The sequence below is a fragment of the Anguilla anguilla genome, chromosome 19, assembly GCF_013347855.1.
Source record: "Anguilla anguilla isolate fAngAng1 chromosome 19, fAngAng1.pri, whole genome shotgun sequence".
NCBI classification, from domain to species: Eukaryota; Metazoa; Chordata; class Actinopteri; order Anguilliformes; family Anguillidae; genus Anguilla; species Anguilla anguilla.
In genome coordinates, this window is record NC_049219.1 from 9,687,579 (window position 1) to 9,714,843 (window position 27,265).

The 27,265-nt window shown below is 50.2% G+C and overlaps 1 protein-coding gene and 1 long non-coding RNA gene across 3 annotated transcripts; one reads left to right on the top strand and one right to left on the bottom strand.

Moving 5' to 3' along the window:
• Nucleotides 1-371: 371 nt before the first annotated feature.
• On the top strand, nucleotides 372-26,700 carry LOC118219359. Its single transcript, XR_004763745.1, has 3 exons — nucleotides 372-420; nucleotides 581-663; nucleotides 26,627-26,700. It is a non-coding gene; the product is annotated as an uncharacterized LOC118219359 (long non-coding RNA).
• LOC118219316 (leptin-B-like) lies at nucleotides 11,939-14,552 on the bottom strand. 2 transcript variants are annotated; one of them, XM_035402471.1, is made up of 3 exons: nucleotides 14,403-14,552; nucleotides 13,166-13,334; nucleotides 11,939-12,695 (listed from the first exon to the last, which is right to left on the bottom strand). In XM_035402471.1, the coding sequence occupies exons 1-3, from the start codon at nucleotides 14,426-14,428 to the stop codon at nucleotides 12,324-12,326; spliced, it is 567 nt and encodes a 188-aa protein (XP_035258362.1). In that variant the 5' UTR covers nucleotides 14,429-14,552; the 3' UTR covers nucleotides 11,939-12,323. The 2 variants fall into 2 exon arrangements, with proteins under 2 accessions (XP_035258362.1, XP_035258360.1); XM_035402469.1 differs by lacking the exon at nucleotides 14,403-14,552 and having other exon boundaries at nucleotides 13,166-13,425.
• Nucleotides 26,701-27,265: the final 565 nt, after the last annotated feature.

Consider the following 27,265-nt stretch of genomic DNA (forward strand, 5'->3'; position numbering starts at 1 on the left):
TGCCGAAAACTAGGCCTATATAGACGAGGGACTCGACAATGTAAATGGACCTGTTCCAGCTTGTGCACATTAAGTGAAATTACAGTTAGAATGGCAGTTCATTTTAAAGTAGTTAAAGGGAACCAACAGTGGCAATGTTCAAACAAACGGAAATAATTATTGACAAACCAGTTTAAAAAGTACAAATACGTAAATATAAACATGCTTGCACTCAGTCCATCTTGTTATTTCAAAATACGTATTTGTATTGCGACGGGACTTTGGAGAAACAAACAGAAAGTTCAGTCAAAAATAGCCAGCTGGCGGCCTTTGGGTAATTAGGGTGACTAATTAGGGTGAACAGTCTATCACCTGGTGACCACAACATTGAATCGTGCTCTCGTGCCGCTTCGTTTCACATCTTCGTTGTTGTTTTTATGGGTATGTTTTATTACGAACGAAATACAGTACTTACTTATTTACCAGCTAAATACACAGTCTGAAGTGTCACTTCGTATGAAGTTTGTACCACAGTTTGTGTTTTACCCGTAGGCCTACTATAATTTTCAGTCATATGCAAAGCCGTGTCTGCTTTCTGTAGAGACCACTCACTTGCCTGGACCGTTGAAAATGACAACTGGAAAACCTGCACGGCTTCGGGAAAAGAAACGCTGATAAGAAAAGGTCAGTTTACCATTTATTTTGTTGTATATTTATGCTGGCGACAGGTTCGTTCTACTTTCTTAAAGACTACGTGTCATAACCTTTAACCATTCTGAATAAGCCTCATTCACGAACTGAAGAAGAGTAACATGTAGGCTACATGTCATTCACTTTTGGACACATTGACCGGTGTTCAGTCAGTGCTTTTTTAAACGAGACCTTATAAAGTGTAGCGTATGTTAAGGTACGGTTAATTAGCAAAGTCTATATGTGATTGTATTTGAGTTGTTAGAGGACAGGACACCCGTGGGGTCCTGTCTTTAGTGGGTGATAGAAAATACCAATATCACAAGTACTGTGAAAACGTTCAACAAACAGAAATCTCCCACAAATAATACAGTCGATGGCTACCCTCTGCTGGCAGAATAGCCTATATGCAGCATTTGCTTTCCGAAAGTACTGCAGAGAGAATGACGTTTTCTCTCACGTATTCATACATATTCATTATCTGAAATCAGACGAACATGAAGATTAGAGTCAAATGCAGCAAGGCTGAATTTAAAATAAACGACCGTTTTAGTTTTTGTTGTTAAAAATGTAATAAAAAAATCAAGATAACCCTGATCCTCCTGGGCAGAGAAATTAGAAATGAGAAATGTAATAACTATTATTATGTAACATTACTGAATGTTGATAAATGTAATGTTGAAGCAATATTGAAAAAATGCTTATCAGTGATTGTGTGGTTTTATGATGCTATATTGACATGGGTCTCATGCATGAAGAAAATGTAATTTACTATGTGGCTGCTACCCATATTACAGTGTGTTCACAAAAAAAAAAAAAACTTCAGTTGTTTTGAATATTTGTAAAGAACTTAAAACAACTTGAGTGCACCAAAATTACATTTCCAAACAAATGATGCTTTTTCTCAAGAATATTCAGGGCAGTGGTAAGCAACCTTGTTCCTGTAGGTTTAACCCTAATTTGGCACACCTGACTCTACTAATTAGCAGCTCAAAGAGATCTCCAGCTGTTGAATGTTGCGTGGTTACCACTGATTCACGGATCTGAGGATAGAAGTCCCCCTTTTTTTATCTTGTGAAATCAAGACTGGCCACTAGAGGACAGTGTTGGAATGCCACTGAGCATTTCGGCTGATCCAGTTCTATCTGTTTTGAAGTCAGTGAACGTTATATAGCACATTCTGTCAGTTCACCGTCATTTGAATATGTATACTGTATTTTATGCACAGGATATAATAATTAGATCTAACACTAGCTGACTTCCACATTACATGAACTTACACATGCATAAACAATGAGGGACATCTAAGGGCACGGAAGAGGTCTCCAGCATGCCCTGTGGAAACAGCGTCTCTCCTTATCCTGGGCATCCCCGTGACTCTACCCACAATGCCGTACAGTGGTTTAACAGGAAGTTCTATGTGGAAGTCCTTCCTGGATGGCACCAATCCCCACTGAACTGTTGGCCATAGCCTGAACTCCCTGTTTCACCCCCCCCCCCCCCCCCCCCCCCCACTCAGTGATATCATGGTACATCAAGTTGAATCATCAGCTGTCTGCGGCTAATTACTTGTGCACAGAAGGTTTGGTGTGGTGGCGGGGGGGTGGGGGTGGGAGTAGGGGTAGGGGTGGGGGGGGGTTGTGTTTGCATGCTGTGCTGCGTGAGCGCCGGAGCTCGGTCAGGGCCCACAGCGGGGCCAAAATAAGGGGGGGCGCGGGCCGCACGCGATTTGGAGAACACGTTCGCTGTTCAGCGCTCTCCCCCACGGAAACAGAACCCCGCAGCCCGGGAACGAGCCCACAGATGAGCATCACAGGGGGAAAAAAAAAAGGTTTAAGAAGTGCTTAAATAAGTAACTCTCACAGTATACATTTCCTATTGCGCTGGCTGTAACGGTGGTATTAGTTTGCTCACGAGGGGTGTGCGATTAAATGTGTCGTATGGTGAGAATTATCACTTCTGGGGCATAAAAGCAGAAGTAGTAAAATAGCTGTTGGATAAATGAGCGTTTAAAAAAAAAAAAAAAAAAAAGTTCTCCAGCAAAGTGTGCATCTGCTCAGCTCAGACGGGGAGCAGGGCTGCCCACTGGCCCGTGTTTGGATAAAGGCCTTATGAGGCATTGTGAGAGCAGCGGGGGTGTAATTGCACATGGAGAAAGAGGGAGAGAGAGTAAGAGGGAGAGAGTGAGATGGAGAGAGAGACAGTGCGAGGGGGAGAGAGAGCGAGAGAGAGCGTGAGTGAGAGAGAGAGAGAGAGAGAGAGTGTGAGTGAGAGAGAGAGATGGAGAGAGACGGAGAGAAAGGGAGAGGACCCTCCTCGCCTGTGGGCTGTGTGGTATTTACTCTGTGTAAAGTGCTTTAATTAAGGCCGACGCGGTGGCTGGTCCTCTGGACGCTGGGACGGGGACGGGGGTAATGGGGACGGGGGTAATGGCTCACCATGGCGGGGAATCGGGAGGTAGGAGGGGGCAGATGGCGATTGAGAGGCTCCCAGCTGCTCTGGAGCAGCCCGCTTTCGGGCAGCGCCGCTGCAGCCAATGACTCGCGTTAATTGCCTTGTCCCGGGGCCAGTTTCGATTGTTCATGTGCTTAACCAGACCATGCGCATAACCAGCATATGCTCTTAACCAGAGTACGCACTTAACCAGCGTATGCACGTAATCAGTGTACACACTTAAACAGATGTATGCACGTAACCAGGGTATGCACTTAACCAGACACTGCACGTACGCGGAGTATGCACGTAGGCAGAACGTATGCATGTAGGCAGAACGTATGCGCGTAACAGGCACAAGTGATGTCAGTGGGCTTAAAAACCGGACGGAAGCTTGCAGTTTCCTGACGTTCGGGTGTCGGGCATTTTCCCGTGCTGGGTCATGTGGTCTGTAGACTGAGCTGTGCTCATGGCCATTTTAGAGAGAGAGAGAGAGAACAGCCAAGTTCCAGAGCCCGCGTGGAACGGCAGATTAAGCCTCGGTTCGTAAAGCAGGATTGGGTCCAGAGCCGCCCCTTCTGCAGTTCCGATGCTTTTCGGCAGTTAAACGGCACGTTATTGCGCTCCTGCCAAAACGCCTGCGGGCTTCTCGCGCGGTTTTATGCGCCGCGTGCTGCTCTTGGACACCGGCGTTCAGGATTCAGGTCAGGCGAAGCGTCTTTAATTTGCTAACAGGAATCAAAGTCGGCGAAAGCGGGAAAAACGACGGTGTCAGCAAGTGCCGAAGACAGGTTTAAACACTGAATTATGCGCGTCTGCAAATGAGCACTAAGCCCTAAGAGCAGATATGCTTTTTAAAATGTACTTGTTTATTTATTTTTTGGGAAGGGAAACTGTAGCATTTGTAAAGGTACTGAATTAGATGTCCTGGGGCGGGGGGGGGGGGGGGGGTGCCTTAGCTAATTTAGCGGTGGCGCTAACTGAGCCGTGCCGGGGCTGCAGTGCCCTGTATGCGGGACCCGGGGTGAATTGTGTGGGCGGGTCGGGGCCCACGCGGGGTGCCGTTGGCCCCCCCCAGGCCTTATTTGTTAAACCCCGCCTCCCATAGCAGAACAGCCGGTACCCGGATGACGTTGCTAATATTGCTGCCCTGTAGTGGCAATGTTAACCACTAACATTCGCATAACATTCCAATAACATTGTGAGGACATTTTGTGTGAGCTGGACAGGAGCAGGTGATCATGATGGGTTTCAACGTTGTCCGGTTACTTCGAGTCAGAGCTGGACAGATCTGTGAGCTCATGGGACAGGGTTTATGGGCACTGTCACTACTGAGGCAGAATTGCCCTGGTGCAGTGGAATAAATACCTTCCCCTTCAGAATATTTGGTTTATGTTTCCATGTTGCATAAGTTGCATAAGTTTCACATTTTAGGCTTCACAAATAAACATAGCGAATAGAGAAATGCATGAATAAGCCTCGTTTGTTTTCATTATCACTGCAGTCATATCTGGTAAACGAGGAGGAAAAGTGACCGGCATCATTAGTCTGGTGTTGCTAGAAGCGGTGTCGGCTTTTCTCGGTAGACGTGACACAAAGTCTTTGTGACACCGAGGACGATCGTCACTTCAGAGAAAGCCGCCAACCGGGGAGGGGGGGGGGGGGGGGGGGGGCGGGTGCTGCCAGTTCCTTTTCCGGAATCGGCGTGTGAGAGTGGCACAGCAGGTGACATTCTCCCGCCGTTCTCTCTGGCGGTATGAAAGCCCGCCGCTCTGACGGGCGGGCAGGGCGCGCCCCCTTTCTGTGACGCGGCGGCCATTTTAAGCCGGCCTCGCCCAGAAGGACGGGGGCGTTCGCCGTTCTTCCGGAGAGCCGTCGGGGGGGAAAAAAAACGTTTGCTTGCTCCGATCGGGCGCGGGGTCTTTTGCTGACAGGTCGCGGAGATCGCGAAGCGGTGTTTGATGGATGGAGGGGCCGCCTGCTCCGACAGGCTTTCGGGAAAGAAGTGAATTCTGGGAAATTCTGAGTCTTGTTCAATTGTGCAGCAGGAAAAGACCAGCATTCGCAGTTCCTCTGCACAAATTCAGCAAGAGCCTTGCACTAGCTAAGAAACTGGGGTGAAAAAGGCATTTGTCAACTCTTAAAAACTTTCTTCCTTTCCGAAATATGATCGATAAAGATGAGCATAATTTTTTTTGTGGCGAGATTAAAATAAAAAACGTCCTGTGTCGTTAAGAAGACGAAGGCAACCACATCATTTTGGTTCCGTTCCCCGGTCCATCACTGTATAGTCCCATTTCCCCCCCTCTGTTTGAAATGTGATGAGGGTCTAGTAAAATATGAGGGTTTATTTTTTTTTATGTGCAACGTGTGAGGTACAACGTTTGGGTTGGGGGCGACTGGCGAGGAGACCTCCCGGATGGGGGAGGCGTTCCGTGGGACATGCGGCTTGTTGACTTATCCAGACGAGCCGGACTTGTATATGCGGGGTCTTTTTTTGAGTTTTTTAGGAACGCCTGCGTCTACAGTAGCGCCGCTAGCTGTTCCGCGCGCTCCAGGCCTCGTCTCCAGCCCCCCGGCGCTGAGCCACGGTGCGGAAGGCTGCGGGGACGCCGCGATTCGAACGTTAACGGGAAAGACGAACGCGCGGTAGTCTGCGGCTAAAGACGTGCGCTAAAACGCACAGAGCCGACGCCCGCGCCGCTGGAATCTTGATGCAGACGCTAACGGTCTCCGGCGGCGCGGAGCTAGCGCTCTCCGCTCCGAAGGCTGTACGGATGAATGCATTGAGCGGCCCGCAGAACAGAGAGAGAGAGAGAGAGAGGGGGCTCAAATTGCGCAGCTATTAAACTTGTTTGAAAGTCTGCCAAGCGAAGGCCGTGGGGAATATTTTTTAACCGCCCTTCTCACATGGAATAAATACAAACAGCCATTGAAGTCCCCCCCCCCCACTCCTCTCTGTCGCTCACCCTGTGCTCTCTCTCTCTCTCTCTATCATTCTCTATTGCACTCTCTCTCTATTGCTCTGTTTCTCTCTTTGCTATTTCTCTATCACTCTCTCTGTGGCTCTATTTCTTTTTCTCTCTGCTGTGTGTCACTCTCTCTCGCTCTTGCTGTTTCTCTCTGCTCTCTCCTCATTCTCTCTGCTCCTCCATCTCCTTCCTCCCTTCTCACTCTCTTCCTTTCTGCATCTCTTTCTTCCCCCTCCCTCTCTCTCACTCTTTCTCCCTCTCCCTTCCTCTCCCCACCTCTCTCTCTCTATCTCTCCCCCCTCCCCCTCTCCCTCTCTCTATATCTCCCCCTCCCTCTCTCTATCTCTCCCCCCTCCCTCTCTCCCCCCCTCCCTCTCTCTCTTTCTCCCCCTCTCTCAAAATGTACCATCGTACACCTACGGACCGCTTTAATGCGCGGTAATGAGACCTAGCACAGCAGTAAAAATGCCCCCCCTGGAGTCTTTACGAGGCTTCTGTTCCGTAGCCACAATGCGAAGCCTCCACGTGAAGTAGGTCTGTGGCAGTGAATAAAGTCCAAATGTTTTATCCCAGGACGAGAGTGGCAGTGCTTTAAAAGGCCGAGTGCACTTTGTGAATTTGGACAAGCGGACATCTGCAGCGTTTGATGGGATGCTCAGTTGTTAGGTAACACGCCTCTTTTGGGACTTTTTTCGTTGTCTCCAGTAAATGCATACCGGTGCGTGTGGATGCCAGTGAAAGCCTGTTCCCTTCACGCTGGATGTGCTTTCAGTTTCTGTTCAGTCCCAACCCGCGATGGCTTACAGCGCCCGAGGCTCGGCATGGGCGGGGTGGGGGGGTCATGTTCTCTAGGTTTTGGGAAGAAGGGAGGAAATTGCGCAGAATGAGCGTGTTGCGGCAGCGTGTGTGTGTGTGTGTGTGTGTGTGTCGGCACCCCTGTGCTGAAGACACCGCCGCAGCAGGGCTCTCTGGTTTGAGTGTGTGGGGGCGCTGCCGTCTGCTCCCCCTGGTATAAAAGCCCCCACGGGAGGAGCCCCCGCTCCCTCCCGCGCACGCTCGGAGTCCGGCGGTATGGCGCTCCGCCGACGAGCGCTGCGGTTTTAGTGCGTTCGCACGGAACGCTCGCGGGGTTTCTTACATCACTTCCTGCGCCGGTGCGGAGGTCCTTTAGTATCGCTTCCGCTCTCTTGGCTTTTGAGGAGCACTGAGAAGCGCGACGGCGCCTCCTGATGGCGGACAGGTGCTCTGCAGTAATAGCGAGCGTGAATATGCCCTCCCCATTATTTACCTGTCGTGCGCGTTGTCTGTGTTTTAAGTGGTTAATTAGCGTCGCGCAACGCGACTCCCTTACCACGTCAGCCCCTGTGAGTAGATCCCGGGACAAGCTTTCCAGCAGATGGAGGAGGATGCCTCTCAGCCTCAGCCCCCCTCCCCCCCCGAAAACAAGCCCCCCAGCTCGCCGCTCTCGCTCCCACGCTTAGTGTGTTTCGCGGCCTCGCCTCTCGAAGCTTTAACCCCCCCCGCCCAGTTAGCCGCTGTGCTGTAATTAGCGAGCGCGTTCTGGCCAGCCGTCTCCGCCCGCCATCTGTTATGCTAATACGACATTTTTGCAGAAATCTTGAGCGAGTTTGAAGCGTCTGAAGATGAAAAGGCCGGGCCCACTGTCCGGTGGGTTCGGGGGTTCTGGGGGTTTTGGGGGGGAGGGTGGAGCCTGGGAAGAAGGCGTGTTCAGGACGTCCTTGACAAAATGGGAAATATTCCATTGCAGAATATTTCGCTTCTATTTGGTTTGGTTTTTTTTTTGTTGCATATTTAATACTTACAAGAAAAAAGTTTTTCACTTTCATGATAAGACTGCGGTCATCGTAACTATTTGTGGTTGGTCTTGTATTAAATAGCAACGTCTTAATTAGATTAAATATAATTTATGCCGCATAAAGATCGATTTTGAAATCTCTAGGATACACTTGCAGACTGTGACTCCAGCTGTTGCTTATACACATGTCAGATCAAGACATGATTGGGCCAATTCAATAAGTGTTGGGAAATGTTGGCTCAAAATCCTGAAGTGGATTGGCCCTTGTTGTGCACCCCCACAGTACCGGGACAACCCTTCCGAGTCGAGAATCCACTCAACCCGCGCCTCTGGCAATTTAGGCGATAACGAAACCGACAAAATAACCGTTCCTCTAGATTGTTATAATTTGAATTGGTTCCCCAGAGTAACGGAGGAAATCGCATCGTAGTCAGTCACCCGCCTGCTTCTGTCTCAGCGCGCGTTGTGCAGGCAGCCTGCGTATCGCTGTCGGCCAGAGCCGGCGTTGGACACAGAGGGATGTTACGTAAGAGCCGGTAAGAGTTGCGCAACGATCGTGTTCTCGGTGATTTCGTCCAGAGGCACGCAGTTGGGAAAACAATACCGGCTCACCGCTGAAGGGAAGTCACGCGTTGACCTATAAAACAAAAAAATGACAAGTACTTTAACTCAATGTAATTTCATCCGGTCATTCAATAAGAAGGGAACACAGTGTGGCCTTATTAATGCTTATTCATGAGTCCAGGCGATAAAATCCCGCCCCCCCCCCCCCGGACTCTCGCTTTCCCAGTTTTTCGAACGTGACGGCAGCGAGGGGCGGAGCTGGGAACGCGCGGCGCGGCGTCCGCTGAGAGTTTTTACGGCTGTTTGTTCCGCGCCGGGCAGCGTCCGGGAAACGGGAGCCTTTTGGCGGGGTCACGTTTCTCAGCTGGGATGCCAGACTTGGCAGCCGCCGCCGCCGCCGCCGTCGTTGCTGCGTGGAGCCGCGATCAAACGCGGCAGTAAAAGGAGCTTGTTTGCAAACGGCGGGGGGGGGGAAGGTCAAGTAGAGCGTCACCCGGTCGTCGCGGTTACGGTAACTGGGCGGTCGGAGTGGAGAGGAACGGCTCGGCGTGTCCCGTCCAGAGAGCGTCAGAGGAAGGGGTCTGAAGCCGAGTCACCCCCCATCATTCTTTAGGGGAACAATAAACCCATAAATATTATTAATGTCGTTAAAACTGCTGCTTCCAGAAAACCGATGTGATCGTGACGCCGACGGATCGGCCACTTGTGTCAAGCCAGATTATGTCTACATTGGGAAGCTCGGTTTTCTCAAACGCTCTTTAAGCACTGTGCAAAGGCTGCTGGGAAGCTGGTGCGTGTGCGGTTGCAGTTCCTCTGGGCTACCAGCAGGGGACCTGCCGCCTGCACTGGACTGGGACCCGTCTGAAATGAAAACTAGAGCATCGGGAAAGAGGCCAGGAGAGAGAGAGAGAGAGGGAGAGGGAGAGCGAGAGCTGTGAATGAAATTATTATAAATACACAGGGCAAGTTTTTCAATTAATTATTTTGTCAACTGTGGCTGGGTCTTAACTGTAATAGCCCAGGGCTCTCTTTAGCGTGCTGCTCAGAGAGAGGAAAACCCTCCACGTAATTTTAGGCTCCATTTTTAAAGTGTATGTGTTTAAGAGTGCGCTCAGTGCCCAGCTGGTACGGGCGGGTGGGCCGCAGGCTCCTTTTGGGACGGGGGGAAGGGACCGCAGCTCTCCCTCCCCGGGGCGATGCTGAGGCCCCCCCCCCGTGTTTGTCTGCAGGGCACAGAGACTGACTGTGAATTGTGGGCTTGTGCTTTATCAGGCCATTCCCCACCTTCGTCACGCGTGGTTCATCTCCCGCGGTCCGAGTGGGGGGCTGGGGAGGGGCCACGCTGCTGGTGTAATAACATGAGGGGGTGACACGGTTCCCCCTGTGGGGGTGCTGGGCGGGTGCTCCCCCAATTACCCGAGCATGTGGCAGTCAGGACAGGGGCTTGCAGGCTGTTAATGGGCATTCCAAAATGGAGGATTGCAAAGGTATACGTGCACCTGTACATGCACATATGCACACTCACACACAGCCACGCAGCCCCCCTTCCCCCACACACACCCACTAGTGCGCACATACACACGCCCACACAACCACTGGTATGTGCACACACACTCACACACACACTCAGAGCCACGAAACCCCCCCTCTTCCACACACACCCACTAGTGTGCACATACACACACCCACAGAACCACTGGTATGTGCACACACACACACACACACACACACACACACATATATGGATATTAGCATAACCTGCACCTTGCAAGGACAAAAGGAAGAGACACTCACATGCACATCCAGTCCTTCGCACAGGTGCGGGGTAAAAAAAGCAATGCAGGTAGAGAAATACAATGTACCTGCACAACTGTTTCCCTAGTGCACCCGCACATTCATTTACAGTCTCAGCCCACTGAGTCTTTATCAGGTTACTGAAGCTCTATTTATATCACACACACACCATATTCTGACCTGTGTGTGTCATAGGCACCCTATAGTGACTGTTAGACTATAGTAACTATCAGAGGCCTTAATATTTCACCATTGTGCTTTGCTGGAAAGTCAGTGTGAAAACCATTGTGTCTGTTTTTGGTGAAACGTGTATATTATTTTTATTCCGGTCTTTTTTTTTTATCTGATCGCGCCACTCCTCGCTTGAAAATAAAGGACATTCTGGTTCATTTTAATCATTTACTTGTGGTTTTTTAGATGGCACATTTTACAATGACCTTGCAGCATGTGCCTGTGTGTGTTCAGCTGAGGACAGCCCATAAAGAAGTGGTTAAATGCAGGGGTCAAAGTTCACGAGCTCAGTACTTTCAGTCACTGCTGCTTTTTAAAACTCCCTCTAACTCCACCAAAAGATTACTTTAAACCAATCGGTCTTAAAATAAAGGGGTAAGTACCCTTTTATTTATGGTTGTGAACTGAAGTAGAATTCAGTAATACAATTATATATATATATATATATACATACACACAACAGTTCATACCTGATTAAATATGGATATTTGACAGTGAACAGTGTGAAATAATTGTGAAAACAAATAAGCAGTCAGAAATTATTGAAAAATCATTTAATGTTTTGCTTGTTCAGTAACGGAGAATGCAGTCCAAATGCAGCAAGGAGAACTTATTTTAACAGTAGAACAGGACATTCATTTTTAAAAAAACAACAACATTTATTTAAAGTGCCACTGCTTAAAAGTCACTAGACTGGTTCTGAGAACTTACGGGGAGAAAGTGTTAGACTGGATGTACCAATTTCTTACAAAGTAATGTCATGGGGGGGGGGGGGGGGGGTAGTTACATGGTTCATACTGGGTAGACCCAGCTAAATACTTTCCCAGGTTTTAAAAAAACAAATGACCTTTTTTCAGTAAACGTAAAATACATTTTACAAGCTCCAGGCAGATGCGTGCTAAATTAGAGCCGTGCAGCCGAACTGCTGACGCGCGTTTTCTGCGTGATCGTGTTCTTAGATTCCCTTTTGGGGAAAAAAAAAAAAACCAGACATAATGAAACGGAAAGCAGAAAGAAGTTAACCCTCTTGGTTTTGGGTTACCGGGAATGGCTCTGTTTCCCGTAAAGGGAAACTGACTTGGGCCGGCCAGGCGCCTCCCAGCTCTTCCCTACGCCGCCGTGCAGCGTGCCCGTGACAGGGAGGGTTTTTTTGCGCAGTCACCAGTCCCGTGCGCCGCTGCGCAGGCTCTGCAGACAGGCAGGAGCTGCCTGTGTAAGCCCCGCCCCCCCCAGCGGCCCGCAGCGCAGCTTCGGGGGTCAGTTCAGTCTAACCTCTCTGTGGCACGCTGTCCTCGGTTTTTGAATTATTATTATTTTTTTATTCCGCACGCTGTATTCTTCCTCGACAGCGTCTCCTGATTTCAGCCCCCCGGGAAACTTGCCGCCGCGGCGCCAACCTGGCGAATAACAACCTGCGCTGACTCCGCACGTTACCCCCCCCCCCATCCCCCCACCCCCCTTAACATTACAAAAGCCCGGCATGACCGCAGATACAGAACGCGTTTCATTTAAAAAAAAACAAAAACATTGACCGATTATTGACAGCTGTCAGTTATCAAAAATGCGCAGAGGCCCGTATGGAAAATGCGGCGCGACAAATCTCATTCACTCACACAAAACTCCGTCAGTGCTCCATTATCAAAAATAGAGTATAAAATACAGTACCGAGAAACCTTTTATCGCTTCTTATAAATACATTAAATATCGTATCAGAGGATGATAGTACTACAAAATAACAATAATACCAATAATAATAATATTAATAATAAAAAAGGACAATAATAATAATAATAATAACAGGTTTGAATTAGAAAAAGGACTAGTAGCACCGGCTGGGGCGAGGGTCAGCAGCTCTTGAGCTGGTCCAGGTTCTGGACCAGCTTGCCGAGGAAGCGCCGGAGCCTCTCCAGGGCCACGTTGCCGATGGTGACGTGGAAGGTGGAGTTGGTCTTGAGGAAGGCCTCCAGGCGGCCGTCGCCGGCGGGCTTGTGCAGCGGGCAGCCGAGCGAGGCGGCGAGCGAGCGCACCACGCCGTGGAGGCTCAGGACGTCGGCGTGCACCTGCGCCATGCCGTCGCCCGGCGGCAGGTGGGACAGGACCACCTGGAAGGAGTGCAGCCCCTGCGCGATGGCCGACAGGCCCTCCCACGCCTTGTCCGGGGCGATGTCCGGGATCAGCTCCAGGCCGCTGAACACCATGTTGGGGGATATCCGGAACTGCTCGGGGGGAACGGGGGAAAGGGGACGGGGGGAGAACGGAATGGCACGTTTGTTTTAAAGAGCTAAAAGTCTTTTCAGGACAGAGAATCGCGGGTTTGCAGCAGCGTATCGAAAGATGTAAAAATAAAACGATTCCAGCTGTAATAATGTCTATGTTTTACCACAGGCAGTATGCCTCATATATATAGTGTATATATAAAATAACTGTCATGAATTCTTCAATGTTTAACACAAATTATCAAACCACATGTAATCTTCCCATGTCATCACACATCAGCACAAATCGCTTTATCTGAACCATATTAGACCAGTGGAAAGTTTGGCTCTACCCGGAGGACTATGGCTAAAACAGTTACTCTTGCATTCAAAATATTTTTATGAAGGGGAAAAAAATGAAATTATTTTTTAGTTTTTAAAACTTCAAAAAACGAACAAAGCATGGAAGTGCAGTGGCTGCGTGGCTGTACCTCCTCTGTGAGCTTCTGTATCCTGACGATGGTGGTCTGCGCCATCAGCTTGACATTGCTCTTCATGGTCTCCACGGAGAGGGGCACCCCCGCTCCCAAGGGCAGGAGCACCAGGAGGGAGGTGCAGAGGAGCGCCACGCAGCCGGACATCATATCTGGGTCTGAACTCCTGCAGCGGGGGCACCCAAACGCACACTGAGCACCCAAACGCACACTGAGCACCTGGCCAGGGACCTCCAACATTCACTACTGCCCCTTGACCCAACTGGAACGGCCTCCACCCGCCCACCCCCCCTTCTCCCATTGGTACGTTCCTCTCACAGTGCTGGTGCCATACTATCAAACTGGATGAATCCACATGCGTTTAAAATTTGTTTTACTGTCTCAATAGAGGCAGCTTACGGAAGTAATTCAACTTTAGAAACTGTATAAACAGGTATAAAAGTCAACGTCCTTCTCCACGCTCTCATTTTTGTAGGATAAAATATTGCATTCAAAAACCAAGTAATTATATAGTTGTGAACCTATGCTTGCAAAAGCGTATTGCTACTAATAAAAGTGCAAATATGATTATTACACTCGATATAACGAAAAGCAAGCATTTGGACAGATGTCCAGCAGTCAGTCTTTTTTTGCGATTGCATGTTGCGCAGCACAGTCTAATAAGCGCTAGTGAGTGTCTCTCTTCAGCCCCGCAAGCACGTGCAGTGCGGATGGCACCGCAGGGTTCAGCTGGGGTCGGTCAGGAGCACCCCGCGCGTTCGGGACGGTCCATCCGTACACCGTGACCCCTCTCTGAGCGCCCCGTTTCGCTCAATAAGTACCCCCCCCCCCCCACCCCACCCCACCCCGTGCCAGAAGTCAAAGCCCCCTTCTCTCCCCTCCACTCTGTTTGCTCACGTACTCAAATTCTCACGAAACGCACCGTATCTCCAAAAAACCAACGCACTGCGAGATAAGCCATGTAAATAATAAAGAAGATTTCACGCTCCAGATGACGTCACTAACAGTCATCCGCCCGCGCTGGATATAGTTTCAACTGATGCTGTAGCATGACGAAGCTCTCCATAACAACCTCAACAACAACCGGAACAACAGCAACATCAACATCAACATCAACAATAAAGTAAACAGAAACAGAGAGCAATACAACGGCATGAAGGTGGAGACGGTGGGTGTACCCACGGAGCCGGAGCAGTGTGGTGAGGAGGAGAGTGAAAGTGTGGGTGAACCTTACCTCTTTAGGCTCAAGGTCTGTGTCATTCTGACAGCTCCATCGGCGCTGCTCTTTTATAGCAGGCGGCCCGGGCCGTTGAGTCATCGCTGAGTGATTCACCCGTCCTCTTACCGGCTTTCCCTGCCGTCCCATAGCGTCCCGGAGCCTCACCTTCTCGGGCGGCTCTGGGTGGGGGGGTGGGGGGGGGAGGAACAACAAAAGGCTCTCCGCCGGGACCCCCTGCTGCTGGGGGGGGGGCGGCGGCTTTCGGACCCCGTGGGTCCCCCGTCGGGACAGGGGGGCTCGACCGAGGTCCGCATTTTTGAGCAACGGAGCTTATCTCCTCCAGTTTGAACACCCACACGGGTCAACAGACACAGCCTCTGTCCCTCAGGTACACACCTGACCGGGCCAGCGACCCGTTTCCGCACACACACACGCTCTTTCACTGCGTTTTATTCCCGTCTGACGGCACGCTAGCTGTCCTGACCTGCTGTAACTCTGCTGGTCCTATATAGTGTTTTGCCCTCTCTTGGCCCGGGAATCTGATGACTAACTCGACAGTTATGCACCACGCGCTGTTGCGCTCAATTCATATCTTTCATCTGCCCGACACATTTTTTAGAAAGTGATGGTTGAGCCCTGTATTTTACCACAGCGTTTTGGACCGGCCTGTATGTATCGTATACACCTTGATCCCAAGCTGACGAGCTTGACGGACTTGAATAACAGAGACTCCAGCTGGAGGGGATGAGTGCCTGAATGGAATTCAGGAATTCGTCATGGTAATGATAGACACTGTATGTCAGTGTATAACAGGGTGTGCCTCCCTGCCCCCCCCCCGCCCCCCCCCCACTTCCACAACCCCCCCCTCCCCCCCACCCTCTCTCTCACACACTTTTTAAAACTCGGCGGCAATGGGGGGGGAAAAAAAGCATTTTACGATCTACCGTCACTTAGCCGAACGCTAACTAGAGGGAAAAGTGCTTTGTCGCGTGTGCGTTTCCTTTTACGAGGCAAAGGGATAAAGACAGCGCACGTTTGTTCATCTGGTCGCGTTTCGCCCCCGCTGCAGTTATGTTCTCTCCTTCTCTTAAGTTTCAGACTGCGCTCAGCTGGCGAAATGCTGAATCAGCACTTTAAAATTTTTTTTTTATTTGAGCGCGTTTCTCCCAGGACCTGTATATTGCGTCCTGTTAGAGCTGCTCCCAAAGTATATTTTTTCTATTCTTTTTAAAAAAATGTATTGATATGTTTGCCAAGCTTTGGCTCCTCTTGTCAAATCCTTTTTTTTTTTCTTTTTTTCTTTTTCCAAACTGTATTTTTACTGGAACTGTTTGTGTTCCCGTGCCAGAGTTTGGGAGGCCGCTCAGGCGTGAGGAGTCCTGGAAATGGGCTTTTGGAGCTTAGAGCTGCTTTCCTTCGCCCCGGCGAAAGCCGCGCGTCCTCCGGGCCCGCGGAACAGGAACAGGCCGCGCGAAACGTGCGCGCACAGGTCGCCCCTGAGCCGTAGCCCCGCCCACCGTCCCCCCGGGCTTCCCCATTGGCTCCGCTACCTGAGCCGTCCCGTCCCCGGTTTCTGTTAGTAGCCGCACCGTGAAACATGCCTTTGGGGTGAGACCTCTGCACAGAAGAAGAAGAAGAAGAAAAGGCTTGCGGGAAAAAAAAGACAAAAGAGTTCAAAGCACCCTGTGCATTGTGACTAATGCATACGGCCTGGTTTGTGGACGGTCCGTGCAGGATGTTTGCTTTGCCCTGCTCCCGCCAGGACTTAACTGCCTCCACCTGACATCACACCATGTTGTAGTCATACCCCCGCAGCGACGTTTACATAGGAAATAATCAGAGGAGAAATGTGACTCTCGCTCGGTGAAACAACGTGAGCTTTTATTTTTTATTTCAACAAACTTTAATGTGCTTGCGCACACACACACAAAAAAAACTCAAATCCGCTAGCCAAAGAATATGTTAATGATAGTTAAACGCGAAAAATTTTTTTACTCTCAGCGCGGCAATTCGCTAGTATGAAATGGGACCGCGTTGACCTTTGACCTATTTGTGAGGGCGAATGAATCGCGAGCTGCTGCTGTTACCTGCCGCACCGTTGACAGCGCTGGAAAATGCCCTTCCAAACGTCCCGTTTAAATTGACCTCCCTTAATGGTGCACTCTACGTCACTGGCGTTTATTTCCGTAGCCTCAGCCATTGCTCACCGCTCGTGTTCGGTGGGAGGCAAATACACAAGCGCCATAGCGTCATTCTCTGCGTTCGCAGGAAATTAAATCGTCGCAATGCCTTAGAAACGAGGAAGTGTCATTTGCTTGGCTACAGGAGGAAAAGCGAGAGTGATTTTTTTTTACCCCACAATTTGATTTAGACAGCTAGACAATTAGCACGATTTTGTTCAAAGTGTTTGAGTCCCTTGAGTCGTATTGGACTGCAGAAGTTGCGCACGGATCTCTGCGCACGTTTCCTGTGCTGCGAGAAACTCTTTTTGGGTCCCGGGGAAATTCCCCAGGGCGCAGGTCTTTCAGACTGAAGTGAAAGTGCAATACAGACATGGAACCCTTAGCTGTGGTCGTGGCATCTGCGCTGCTTTTAAAGGGGTCCTGAAAATGATCCTGAAAGTCGCAGAGGAGCACGGAAGTGCAAAACAAAGGCTCGTCTGGCCTTCGCCTCGCCGAGAGGCGCGTTTCGGCTCTCCGTAACCCAGCAACGGCTCGGAGACGTCCCGGGGCCGTTTCGCTTTCGGGAGCCTGCCCTTAACAGAGACGCCCCTCGGCTCGGGATCTCCACCCCGTTACAGGAGAGGGTTTCAGAGAGTTTTTTTAAAAACACACCATTCAACATTCAACAGATTATACCAGGTGTGGATATGGTGCATAGTAATCTGGCCTTCATACCTGTTATAATTGGATGTTTTTTTTTTTTGTGTGATTTCACTTTCTTGCTTAAATTTATTTTATGCACTTGGCCCATTTTCATCTTTCTCCCTTTTGATGTTAAGCCACAGCCTACAGGTCAGACGCCGCGCGTGTGCTCACTTGAACCGGCGTTCAGAATTCAAAAGCGTTCCCGTGGAGACGCGTTTTTTTTTTTTTTTCTTTCATTTGGCGGTCTGACGTTTCTCCTCAGCCTATTGGTGACATACATTGTTGACATCTGTGAACTCACCGCACTTCACTTCCTTTACAGTTATCTTGTAATTAATGTCCTCGTTAATGCTGGTAAGGCCACTGGTTCAAGGTCGGTACGGCAATAGGGAAGTTCTCGTGTTTATTTCCCCCGGTTGTTGACCTCGCTCCCCTTATCACTTCCTGCGTAAAACGCCGCTCGACGCGATGCGTTCCTCGCGTCGTTCGCTTAAACGCGCGCGCGGGCCGTGTTTGGGGGTCAGCTGCTGGAACCGAACGTCCGGCGTGCTGATGGGGCGGCGCGTCTTCGCACGGGAAGCTTTTTTGCCGTTATGGAGTGGCCGTTCTCCAGGTGTGACGGCTTAACGGAGACGGACGCCCTGTGCTGCGATTGCACGCTGTTTGCTCTGAGCCCGTCAGTCGCTTGGTGTCTTGCGTACTAAAGAAAGGGAACAGGAAGTTCGTCCGGGAGCTGTGTCACGTTCGTAAGAAAAACGGTTTCCCGAGCCGAGCCCCCCTGACTTCCGGCACCCCGCCAGTCATCGTCCCCTCTCGGCGCTGCGGGGGATTATTTTGAAAAGATGTCCAACGAGGCGCGCTCTGCGAAGCGGGCCGGTCAGGGCACGCCCGATCGCTCCGTTCCCGGCACAACCCCCCCGTCCCCCCCCCCCGTCCCCCTGCCAGGGAGCACGTTCCGTCCTCTGGACGTCACCCTGCGCCTCCCGCTCGGCCTCCGGTCAAAAAACAAAACCAAAAGCGGGAGCCCCTGTGATTAAACGAGCGGATGGATGACGTTTCCCCCGGCTGCGTCGGGACGGGGACGCGCCAAAACTCATAAAGCAGCGCCTGTCTGAGACGGCTTCGCTCAGACTCACAGACTCATAAAGCATGACCGATCGCTCCGGCACAGTTCCGGACCCTTCCGTATGATAAGGTCTTGAGATGAGTCTGAGGGAGAATGCCTCCATGATAAAAAATGAAATTAAAATGTTCTCACGTGGCCATAATGTGCATACAGCATTTGCATTGTCATTTTGACCAGACCTGGGCCAAATACGTATTCGTTTTAGATTCAAATAATTTTCTGTGCTCTATTGATCTTGCCTGGTGTAATTGAGTTTGCTAATATGACCAGAAGCCTGGGTTTGCACTTTTTTGAGAGTATTTCATTGGTTCCAATACACCAGACAAGATCAGTAAAGCGTAGAAAAGCGTATTTGAATCCGAAACAAATACGTATTTTGACCCAGGTCTGTTTTTGACACAGGTCCCGTAATGAAGATGCTTGCGTAGGGCAACTGCATGTGTGTTGTCTGTCAAATAGGCGCCTTTAAGCCTTATGATCTGAAACTATAACAAACTGCAGCGTGTTTTATCGGAGAAGAGGAGAGTGAATCTAAGGAACCGGAATGACTGAGTAAACTCTTGGCACAGGGCCGCATATCAGAGCAAGTATGCAAATTATTTCAGTGAAAAAGAAAAAAAAAATCCAAACGCCTGGCTACCTGCTATGCCCTTACATGCATTACTTTCAGTTTCATGCAGTTTCTTAAGAAGGGAGCAAATTTGGGCTTCTCGATTAGGCACGTTCGTGCGTAGGAGGTCCGTTTGAGAATCCTGCGGGCCAGGTCTGTTTTGGATCACATGACCGGGAAGGAGCCCATTGCAGCCAGGTGAAAGGTCACCACAGCTTTGCCCAGGAAGTGAAAGGCTGTTACGGTCTCCGGAACTTCCTGCCGACCTTTGACCCCTCGTTTTTCCGGTACAGTTCCTGTGGCAGCTTGCCGAGCGCAGTAATCGGATTGGCTGGCCGAACGCATTTTTATGGACGCACACGCTGGTGTTCAGTCCCACCGAATTGCAAGTGCAAGATGTTACAGTGACGATGAAAATCAATTTCAATATTGCAATTTTTTTTCTGTCACCTCATTCAAAAGCACTTAGAAAGCAAGGAGAACCATTCATCTTAAAAGTTCTCACCTTGCAATTGCACTAAATATTTCCTCACAAGAAGAGTAGGCAACAAACAGAAAAAGAGGACACTTTTAGCCAGTATGATACACCCTGATGAGAGAATATGGTTCATATCAGAGACGATGGACAAGTCTCCACTGGTTATGCCCAGAAGCCCCTGGCCTGTGCGTTGCGCTGTGCTGAAACTCTGCACTCCAGCTGCCCCTGGCTAATGCAGACGGGACGTGAGCACTCCTGTACTCATGTTTCGACCTCGGCGTCCTCAGACGCTCACTATGACTATGACATCATGCGCCTGCTTTCCCATCCACCGTGAGGTCACTGAGCCAACCTGCATGCATTATCAGACGAGATGATTAATCTCCAGGCAGAACGGCAGGCTACCCAGCACTCCGGAACCCACCCAGTGGCCATTCCATGCAACTGCATTTTTATTCATTTATTTATTCATTTATTGATTTTGGGGTTCCTGGTTGATTTTTATCCCTGTATTTTGAATGCTCCAGGACTTTTTTTTTTTGTGCCACAGGTACGGGCATATTTTTCATTCTGGAGCTTGGTAGCTACCCCCCGTTTTCCGTTTGCATTATTGGCGAGTTTTCTTTACGTCCCCGTGACATTTCTCTCTCTCTCTCTCTCTCTCTCTCTCACGCACCCGGCAGCGAGGCCTCTGTGGGGAACTTGATGAAAGGGCGAATTAGCGTCCGGCGGCCTCCCGTGCGTCGGGTTTTAGAATGCCGCTCAGTCCGCCGGCGAGCGGTGTAAAACGAGCAGCGCTTAGTTCTCGATGAACAAAAACCTCCAGGAGGTTGCATCTCTCTGTGTTTTTAGGGCAGGATTAAAGAACACCTTTCAAAGCGAGGTGCTCTGCACTCCAGCTGGTCCCTGGAGACCAGGAGCCCTAGTTTTGGACGTAGCCGCGCTTAATATCACGTGCAGTCTGTTCACCACGTAGGCAACGAGGCCCGCGCGTTGGCTTTGTGTGAGTAAAACATAATTGCACGTGTAAGATCACGTAATGGAAGAACACACTGGGCCCGCCCGTCTGTCCTGCTATGCCTCTCTTTGAGATTCCCACGCAGGCAATGCATCCTGGGAAAAATGACCCATTTCCTCTGAGTAGCTGCACCTGTGGCTTTTAATTGGGCTTCATCGCTTTACCGTCCCCATTCCGGTTCTGCATTGTACTCCGTTTTTCCGCCTCATTAACATTTCACTTCAAATGACAGGTATTGCATTACCGTCGGATCATTTTTATCAATGAAAAGCAAAAAAAAAAAAAGAGAACGCTCTCACGCTCATTCCAGGTGTATGGGCGGAGTGCCGCGCATTGCGAAATCCTGAGTCATCGCGGGATGACGGGGGGGGGGGGGGGGGGGGGCATTACTCTTCGAAAGTAGCGCGCGGCCGTCAGAGGGACCGGTTCGTAGCGGTTTGCGCCTCCCCGTCCCGGTTTCGCCTGGCGGCTCTGAGCGCTGCTCAACGGTTTGGGAAAAGCCCGGGTTTCAGCTTTGCGCAACGTGCCAGGGGGACCCAAGGTCCAGCCAGAGCGCGAGAGTTTTCTCCTGATCATTTGGGTACATTTGCATGTTCGCCGGGTGCTAGTATTGACACAGCTGGCTCTTTTTTTTTTTTTCCCCTCTTTTTTCCTTCTTTTTTTTTTCTTTTTGCTTCTCCAGGGCCGGCTCGGCGCGGTGTATTTGGGTCAGGAGTCATGCGAGGGGCACATCTTTTCACGTCAAAGAAAGCGCCGCGACGCGGTCGCGAAAACGCTCCAAATGTTTGTGTTTGCGTGTTTCGCCTTTTGATTTGCGTGATGCATTCCTGCCGGTGACTAATGGGCCTCTGTAGACAATGGCTGTTTAGTCTAATGCTTATTGTGGTCGGGAATAAACGATTAAGACACGCCCAGCTCACCGTGGCCTGATTATGTAGATATAGGAGATTTTATTTCAGTTTTTTTTTCCCGCAGAGCACCCCTTCTGACGTTGACATGTATGCAGTACCCAGAATGCTTTGCTCACCCTGGGTAGTTATCCTAAACTTTCTGACAGTTTTTTTTTTCCCCAGCCTTGTTTAAAAAAAAAAAAAAAAAAAGTAACTGAAAACGGAACTCCAAAAACGTTTTCAAGCCCCAGGCTAGGTGCTGCTTTCAGCTGCTGCGTTCTTATTGGACGAAAGCGGGTCTCTTCTCGCGGGGCGGACGAACTGGGCGTGGCTACAGGCGTTTTTTCTCCGAGCGGGGCCCGGCTGAGATGGTGTACAGCGCCCTGGGCCGGTTCACCCGTTTCTGCTCTGCGAATTTTGGAGAGATTTTCCTCCGTGCCGGAGGGCAGGCGTCTCGAATTGGCAGACCTGTGCTCGTCAGCCAGATGGACCTCATTAATGTTGCAGCGCTAAGTCCGTGTTACCGGCACCGCATGTAACCCCTTACTGTCTCTCTGAGCGGCCCTGCTTTCCCCTCCTGGTAAATCTTCAGTTCAGTGCAGTTCAGTTCAGTTTTTTATTTGTGTAGAGCTTTTGTCACAGTTGAGCTTTATGGGGACCGGGGCCTGAACCTGACCTGAATCCACTGTGCTGAATGCAGCCGGCTCTGAATCATGACTCCAACACACCTGCAAGGGATGTTTTATGCTCCCACTGCCAGAGACCCATTTTGCCTCAAAGAAAAGTATATATGTGGTGCAAGATGGATGACAGTAAGGCATTTACAGTGCTGTTTTATGAAGTCAACCCATGGCAGCAGCTTGAAAAATACTGTGTAACTTTTTTTTTTGCTGAGGTGATGATGGGAAATGAAGTCCAAAGCTGGCTTAATTGCATTTCCAGCCTTCAGACCTTTGGACTACAATGCCCGGAAGCAATGTTATGTAACACCGAACACTGAGCACGACCTCGGCTTCACGAATAAAGAAATGTCTCACGCCACACAGAGCATAACTCTAATTGGGGTCCCGGAGAGAACGACAACCCCCCCATTGTCAATCGGGTCACACTTTTTCCCGTGGCGGGCCAGTGTCTGACCAGCGACGTCCGAGCACAGAAAAGCCCGCGACCTTGAGCCAGCCCCGCCTTCCGGTAATTCGCTCTGGCAGCGCGTGAAGAAGCTCTGACTGAGGTGCCCCCGTGCATAAACACACGGCCCAGCGACGTTCGGCTATGCGCGCGCGAGGAACAGCTGAGTCGGCAAATTATTTTTGGCGGGTCATAGTTTGTTTTTCTTTGTAACGCAACATCCGTATTGTGTTTCAGAGCTGGCACGGTGTGTCAGGGCCAGCTCTCGCCCTCGTCATTTACTGTAAAACCCCGGGCTGAAAGGTCGTCCGGTAAGTTTTAATAATTTACCAAATCCCTGGCTGTTGTTCTTTCCTTCCCCCCCCCCCCCCTCCCCCCAAGTCGTTTTTGCTTTCATTGCGGCCCGTGACCGACTGAGACACAACTTTGGGGAGAGGGGCGCTTTCATAACTGCAACCCCGAGGGGTGGGGGGGGGAGAAAGAGGTACTTATTTTTACTCATGCAGATTGTAAAATCACCCAAGCAGCCAGTCATATTTTTAACAATGCATTGTTAAGGTGGCTGCATTAAAAAAACAGGCTAAAGGATAAATTACACACAGGTTTTAAAGTGTATCTTTTTTTTTTTTGTCTGTGGTCTGCCATATTTGTCAAATTAGATTAGATTATTCTCTTTGGGGAAATAGTTTCCCACATATATCTGGTTTTCCTCAAATGGTTGAAATAACAATTTTTTTTCTAACTTTCTAAGACTTCCCGCTGTGAGGCTGAGGAAATCGTTCGTATGAGTGAGTGGCTGTTAAGCCAGACAAGACAGAGCTCTACGCTGACGTTTTTTCCAAGGATCACATGCGCTCCTAAGTCAAAAAGTTTCGGAGCACACTAAGGGGGAAGGTCTCATGGAGCAGTATTGGACGGGTATGGCCCTTCCATTCTGTAGCAGCATTAACGTGTGAACAAAATGACACACAAGGCAGATAGCTGTGGATAAGTGCTAGCATTAGCCCTCAAGCCCGTAGAAATGAATGGTAGCAACAATTAGCCGATCTTCCATTCATTATGAATGGCCACATGATGAATTATGGGTAATTTGGTATGCCCAGCCTGTTAATGGCAGCAAAAAAAAAAAATGAATGGAAGTCAACTGGGAACTTGCTTTGAGCTTGCTACTCTTAAACCCTGAGGATTTTAATTCCCTGCCCCCCCCCTCCCATTTTGCATGAAAGAAACCCTGACTCAGCGTACGGTGAATCATGAGGCATGGCAATTGATATTTATCCAGCTAAAATGAAAAAAGCGGTTTTGACACGATGTTCCACTTTTGGGCGCTGAAACGTTTTCCGACGGAAGTCCGCAGCGTAACGCCATTCTCATTGTTATCTGAGTCAGGGCCTGAGCCTCAAAGCGCCGTGGACGGTGGTGAAGCGCTAATCCAGCGCCGCTGAGCGGCGGCGGCGTCCATTTTGTGTCTAGCTCCCGCTGACGTGTCTCTTATCAGACGCTCTCTCTGATTAAACGGGCCGCTCGCAGCCCCTGTCCCGTCATCTCCTCACGTAAGGGTAACGCGCCCCTTCGTGATCGGACCGGACCGGACCGCCGTGTCCTTCGGGAGCCCGCCGCTTTTTTTACGGCTCCGTCTCTCGGGGGGACGTGGGGGGGGGGGGGTCCGTACCTGCTGACTCAGCGCTTTGCCCGTGCTCGAACCTCATTGGCCGCTCCTCCCTGACGCGGTTCCTCTGTCTGGAAAGAGTTTAACGAGCGAACGACGGAGAGGCCCCGCAGACACGTGCCAGGCGGTCTCTGCCGCGCTGAAGGGCGACCGTGTGCGAGGGAACAGTCCCCTGTCGGCCGCCATCTTGTAACGTCTTGTGACGCGGTGGCTTTTTTTCTGCCTCTGTTGAGCCGCAGCGTGGCCTGACATAACCGATCATTCCTACCGTTCGGCGCGCCTGAGAGTGTCTGAGAGTGACGTGCTTTGGCGGGGGGAATACCGTACCTTGAAGGTTTTTCGGCTGGGCTTATTCCTGGGGGGGGGGTTCTCCCAGGATCTCCCATGAGCCCCTGGGGCACATCCTGGCTCCCTGTGTAAGTTGACGCAGGGTAGTCCCAGGGGGGAGGACAGGAGCGCTGAGGACAAGCTGGGGCATGTGAGGCTCTGTGTGTGTGTGTGTGTGTGTGTGTGTGTGTGTGGGCGGGCTTGTCTCAGTGTCTGCGAAAGTATGTGTTAGGTATGGGATTCTATGTGTGTGTGCGCGTGTGTGTATGTATTGTTAATATGAAAGTCTATGTGTGTGTTACTGGGTGTACATATGTGTGTATGCCTGTGTGTGTGTTAATGTGAAAGTCTGTGTGTGCGTTAGTAAGTGTGCTCGTGTGTGTGTGTATGTTAGTCTTACTCTGTGTGTTGGTAAACGTGCACATGCATGTGTGTCAGTTTGAAAGTATACGTGTGTATTAGTGAGTGTGCTCGTGTGTGTGTGTATGTTAGTCTTACTCTGTGTGTTGGTAAACGTGCACATGCATGTGTGTCAGTTTGAAAGTATACGTGTGTATTAGTGAGTGTGCACGTGTGTGTGTGGACACTTCTGAATGTGCAGGCAGGAGTTCATAAAGTCAGAATCTGTAAATGCCTCCCAGGTCCGGTATTTGTTCCCCACTATTTAACAGAGTTTTTATTATCAGCGTTGAATGTACTACTGCACCTTCTAGGAAGAAATAAAAAGCAAAAGGACAAAAAATGAGTTTTTGATGCACGTATTAACACACAGGTGCTTAAATCTTTATGTACTTGAGTGGATGTGGATCAGCGGTTTTCAGCGCCCTCTAGGGGAATGCAGCGGTACAGCACTGCCTGGATGCAGTGGCGCGCTGCAGGAGCGCGTGAAGCCAGTGCTGGAGGGATGGGTCACGTGACTAACGGGTCCTGATGTGTCAGACGCGCATAATAGGAAGCTGATCTGGTGTCACTGATCCTGCAGCCCTGTGACTGGGCGGAATTTAGGAACACACACAGATACGCACTCACACCCTTACACACACACACACGCTCTCTTGCATACACAGACGCACACACACACACACACACACACACGCTCTCTTGCATACACAGACGCACACACACACACACACACACACACACACACGCTCTCTTGCATACACAGACGCACACACACACACACACGCTCTCTTGCATACACAGACGCACACACACAGACACACATACACACACAGACATGAACACACGCCCATGTGTACACACACACACACATACGCAGACAACACAGATGGCTGGGGGGGGGGGGATCGTGTTCCTGTGAATCAGAGGTATGTGTGGAATGCTGCTGGTTTTGGCCGGAACGTTCCGTGCCCCCTCGAACGTGAGTAAAGGTGACTCGCGGAACGGAAGCGCTCCTCATCCTGGTGAGCCACGGCTTTATTGGGCCACCCTCCCCCTGGGGCAGGGCTAATTTTATTTGGGGGGGGGGGGGGGGGTTATTGTGAAATGCAGAGTCTCCCTCTAATGGATGGCTCAGTCAGTGGTGCCTGTGGTGTTCTTGGACTCTGCTAATAAATATATATTAAAAAAATAAAGTATATACTGTACGTAAAAAAGATCACGGTGATAAAAATGGGAATTGGCCCTTCAGTGGGTAAGCCCAGTCCCTGCAGTGTGTTTAGCGTTTTATACGTGATAATAGTTTAGCTGCAGCTTTTTTGGCACGGTAAACATCTGCCTCCTAACGTGAACACATTTCGCCGCTGTATGCGCCTTCCCGCCGGGCCAAGCGCATCGCTCGCCGTCGGCGCGTTGCGGCGGTTCTGCGGCGGAAATACCGGCAAACGAACGGCGGGAGCGAGAGAAGAAGAAGAAGAAGGGAAAAAAAAACAGTGAACATGTGTTCCCTGCTCATGCCTCGGCCGGAGCCTCGTTCCCCGTCCTGAGGCTGTGCGGCGACACAGAAACGTGTCTCCTCTTCAGGGTTCAGCCGAACCTGTTTAACGGAAAATGTAAAGCTCACTGCGCTTTGTCTTACATAAGGAAAAAAAAACCCCAGGATTTCTCAGAGGTGCATTAGTGTAATTCTGTTCCTTTTGTTGCGATCTGATTTTTTTTTCTTTTAGTGCACCGGTGGTTAGTCCCGCGGTGAGGAGCTCGTCTCGAATGTTGAAAAACTCTCCCCGTCGACTCGCATTAGCGTTCCCCTGGTTTTTTTACTCCGGGCGACGGCACAGTGGCCGTGATTGGCCGAGCCGGGCCGGGCGAAGTGTGGATAGGTGCGTTTCCCGGTTGGGGGGTGGAGCCGAGCGGTTTCACCCGGATTCTCACCAGAGCCGCTCATTCATGGAAAACTCTTTCAGGTTTTGGAGAGAGCCGCGTGAGGAAATAATGCTGTTCCTCTCGTCAGTTCAGTTTATTGGTGATGCGTGGCATTGTGGGGAAAAAGTGCCGGACTGAACACGGCAAAGAAAAACGGGGCATTCTTTACCCTTCATGGCCTGTACGGGCTAACTACACACAAACTGCAGATTGAATAGAAGGATTATATATATATTTATATACACAGTGATGTGAATGTTCTCATCCAAGGCCTGAAGCAGCATTTTTTTTTCTTTACTGGCACAGGAAGCTCCTTGTCCCAGGATAGCGGTTGCATAAGGGGTTGGCTGACATCTGGAAAAGTGAAAATAATTATGCCTTTGCCTCAGACAGACTGACACACACAGACACGCACGCACACACACACCCGCTGCCTCCATACG

Coding starts and splice junctions, on each gene's coding strand:
- LOC118219316 (XM_035402469.1), bottom strand. CDS start 13,408: ATGTTGGAGGTCCCTGGCCAGGTGCTCAGTGTGCGTTTGGGTGCTCAG. Junction 12,696..13,165: donor TACAGAAGCTCACAGAGGAG/GTACAGCCACGC, acceptor CCCCCCGAGCAG/TTCCGGATATCCCCCAACAT.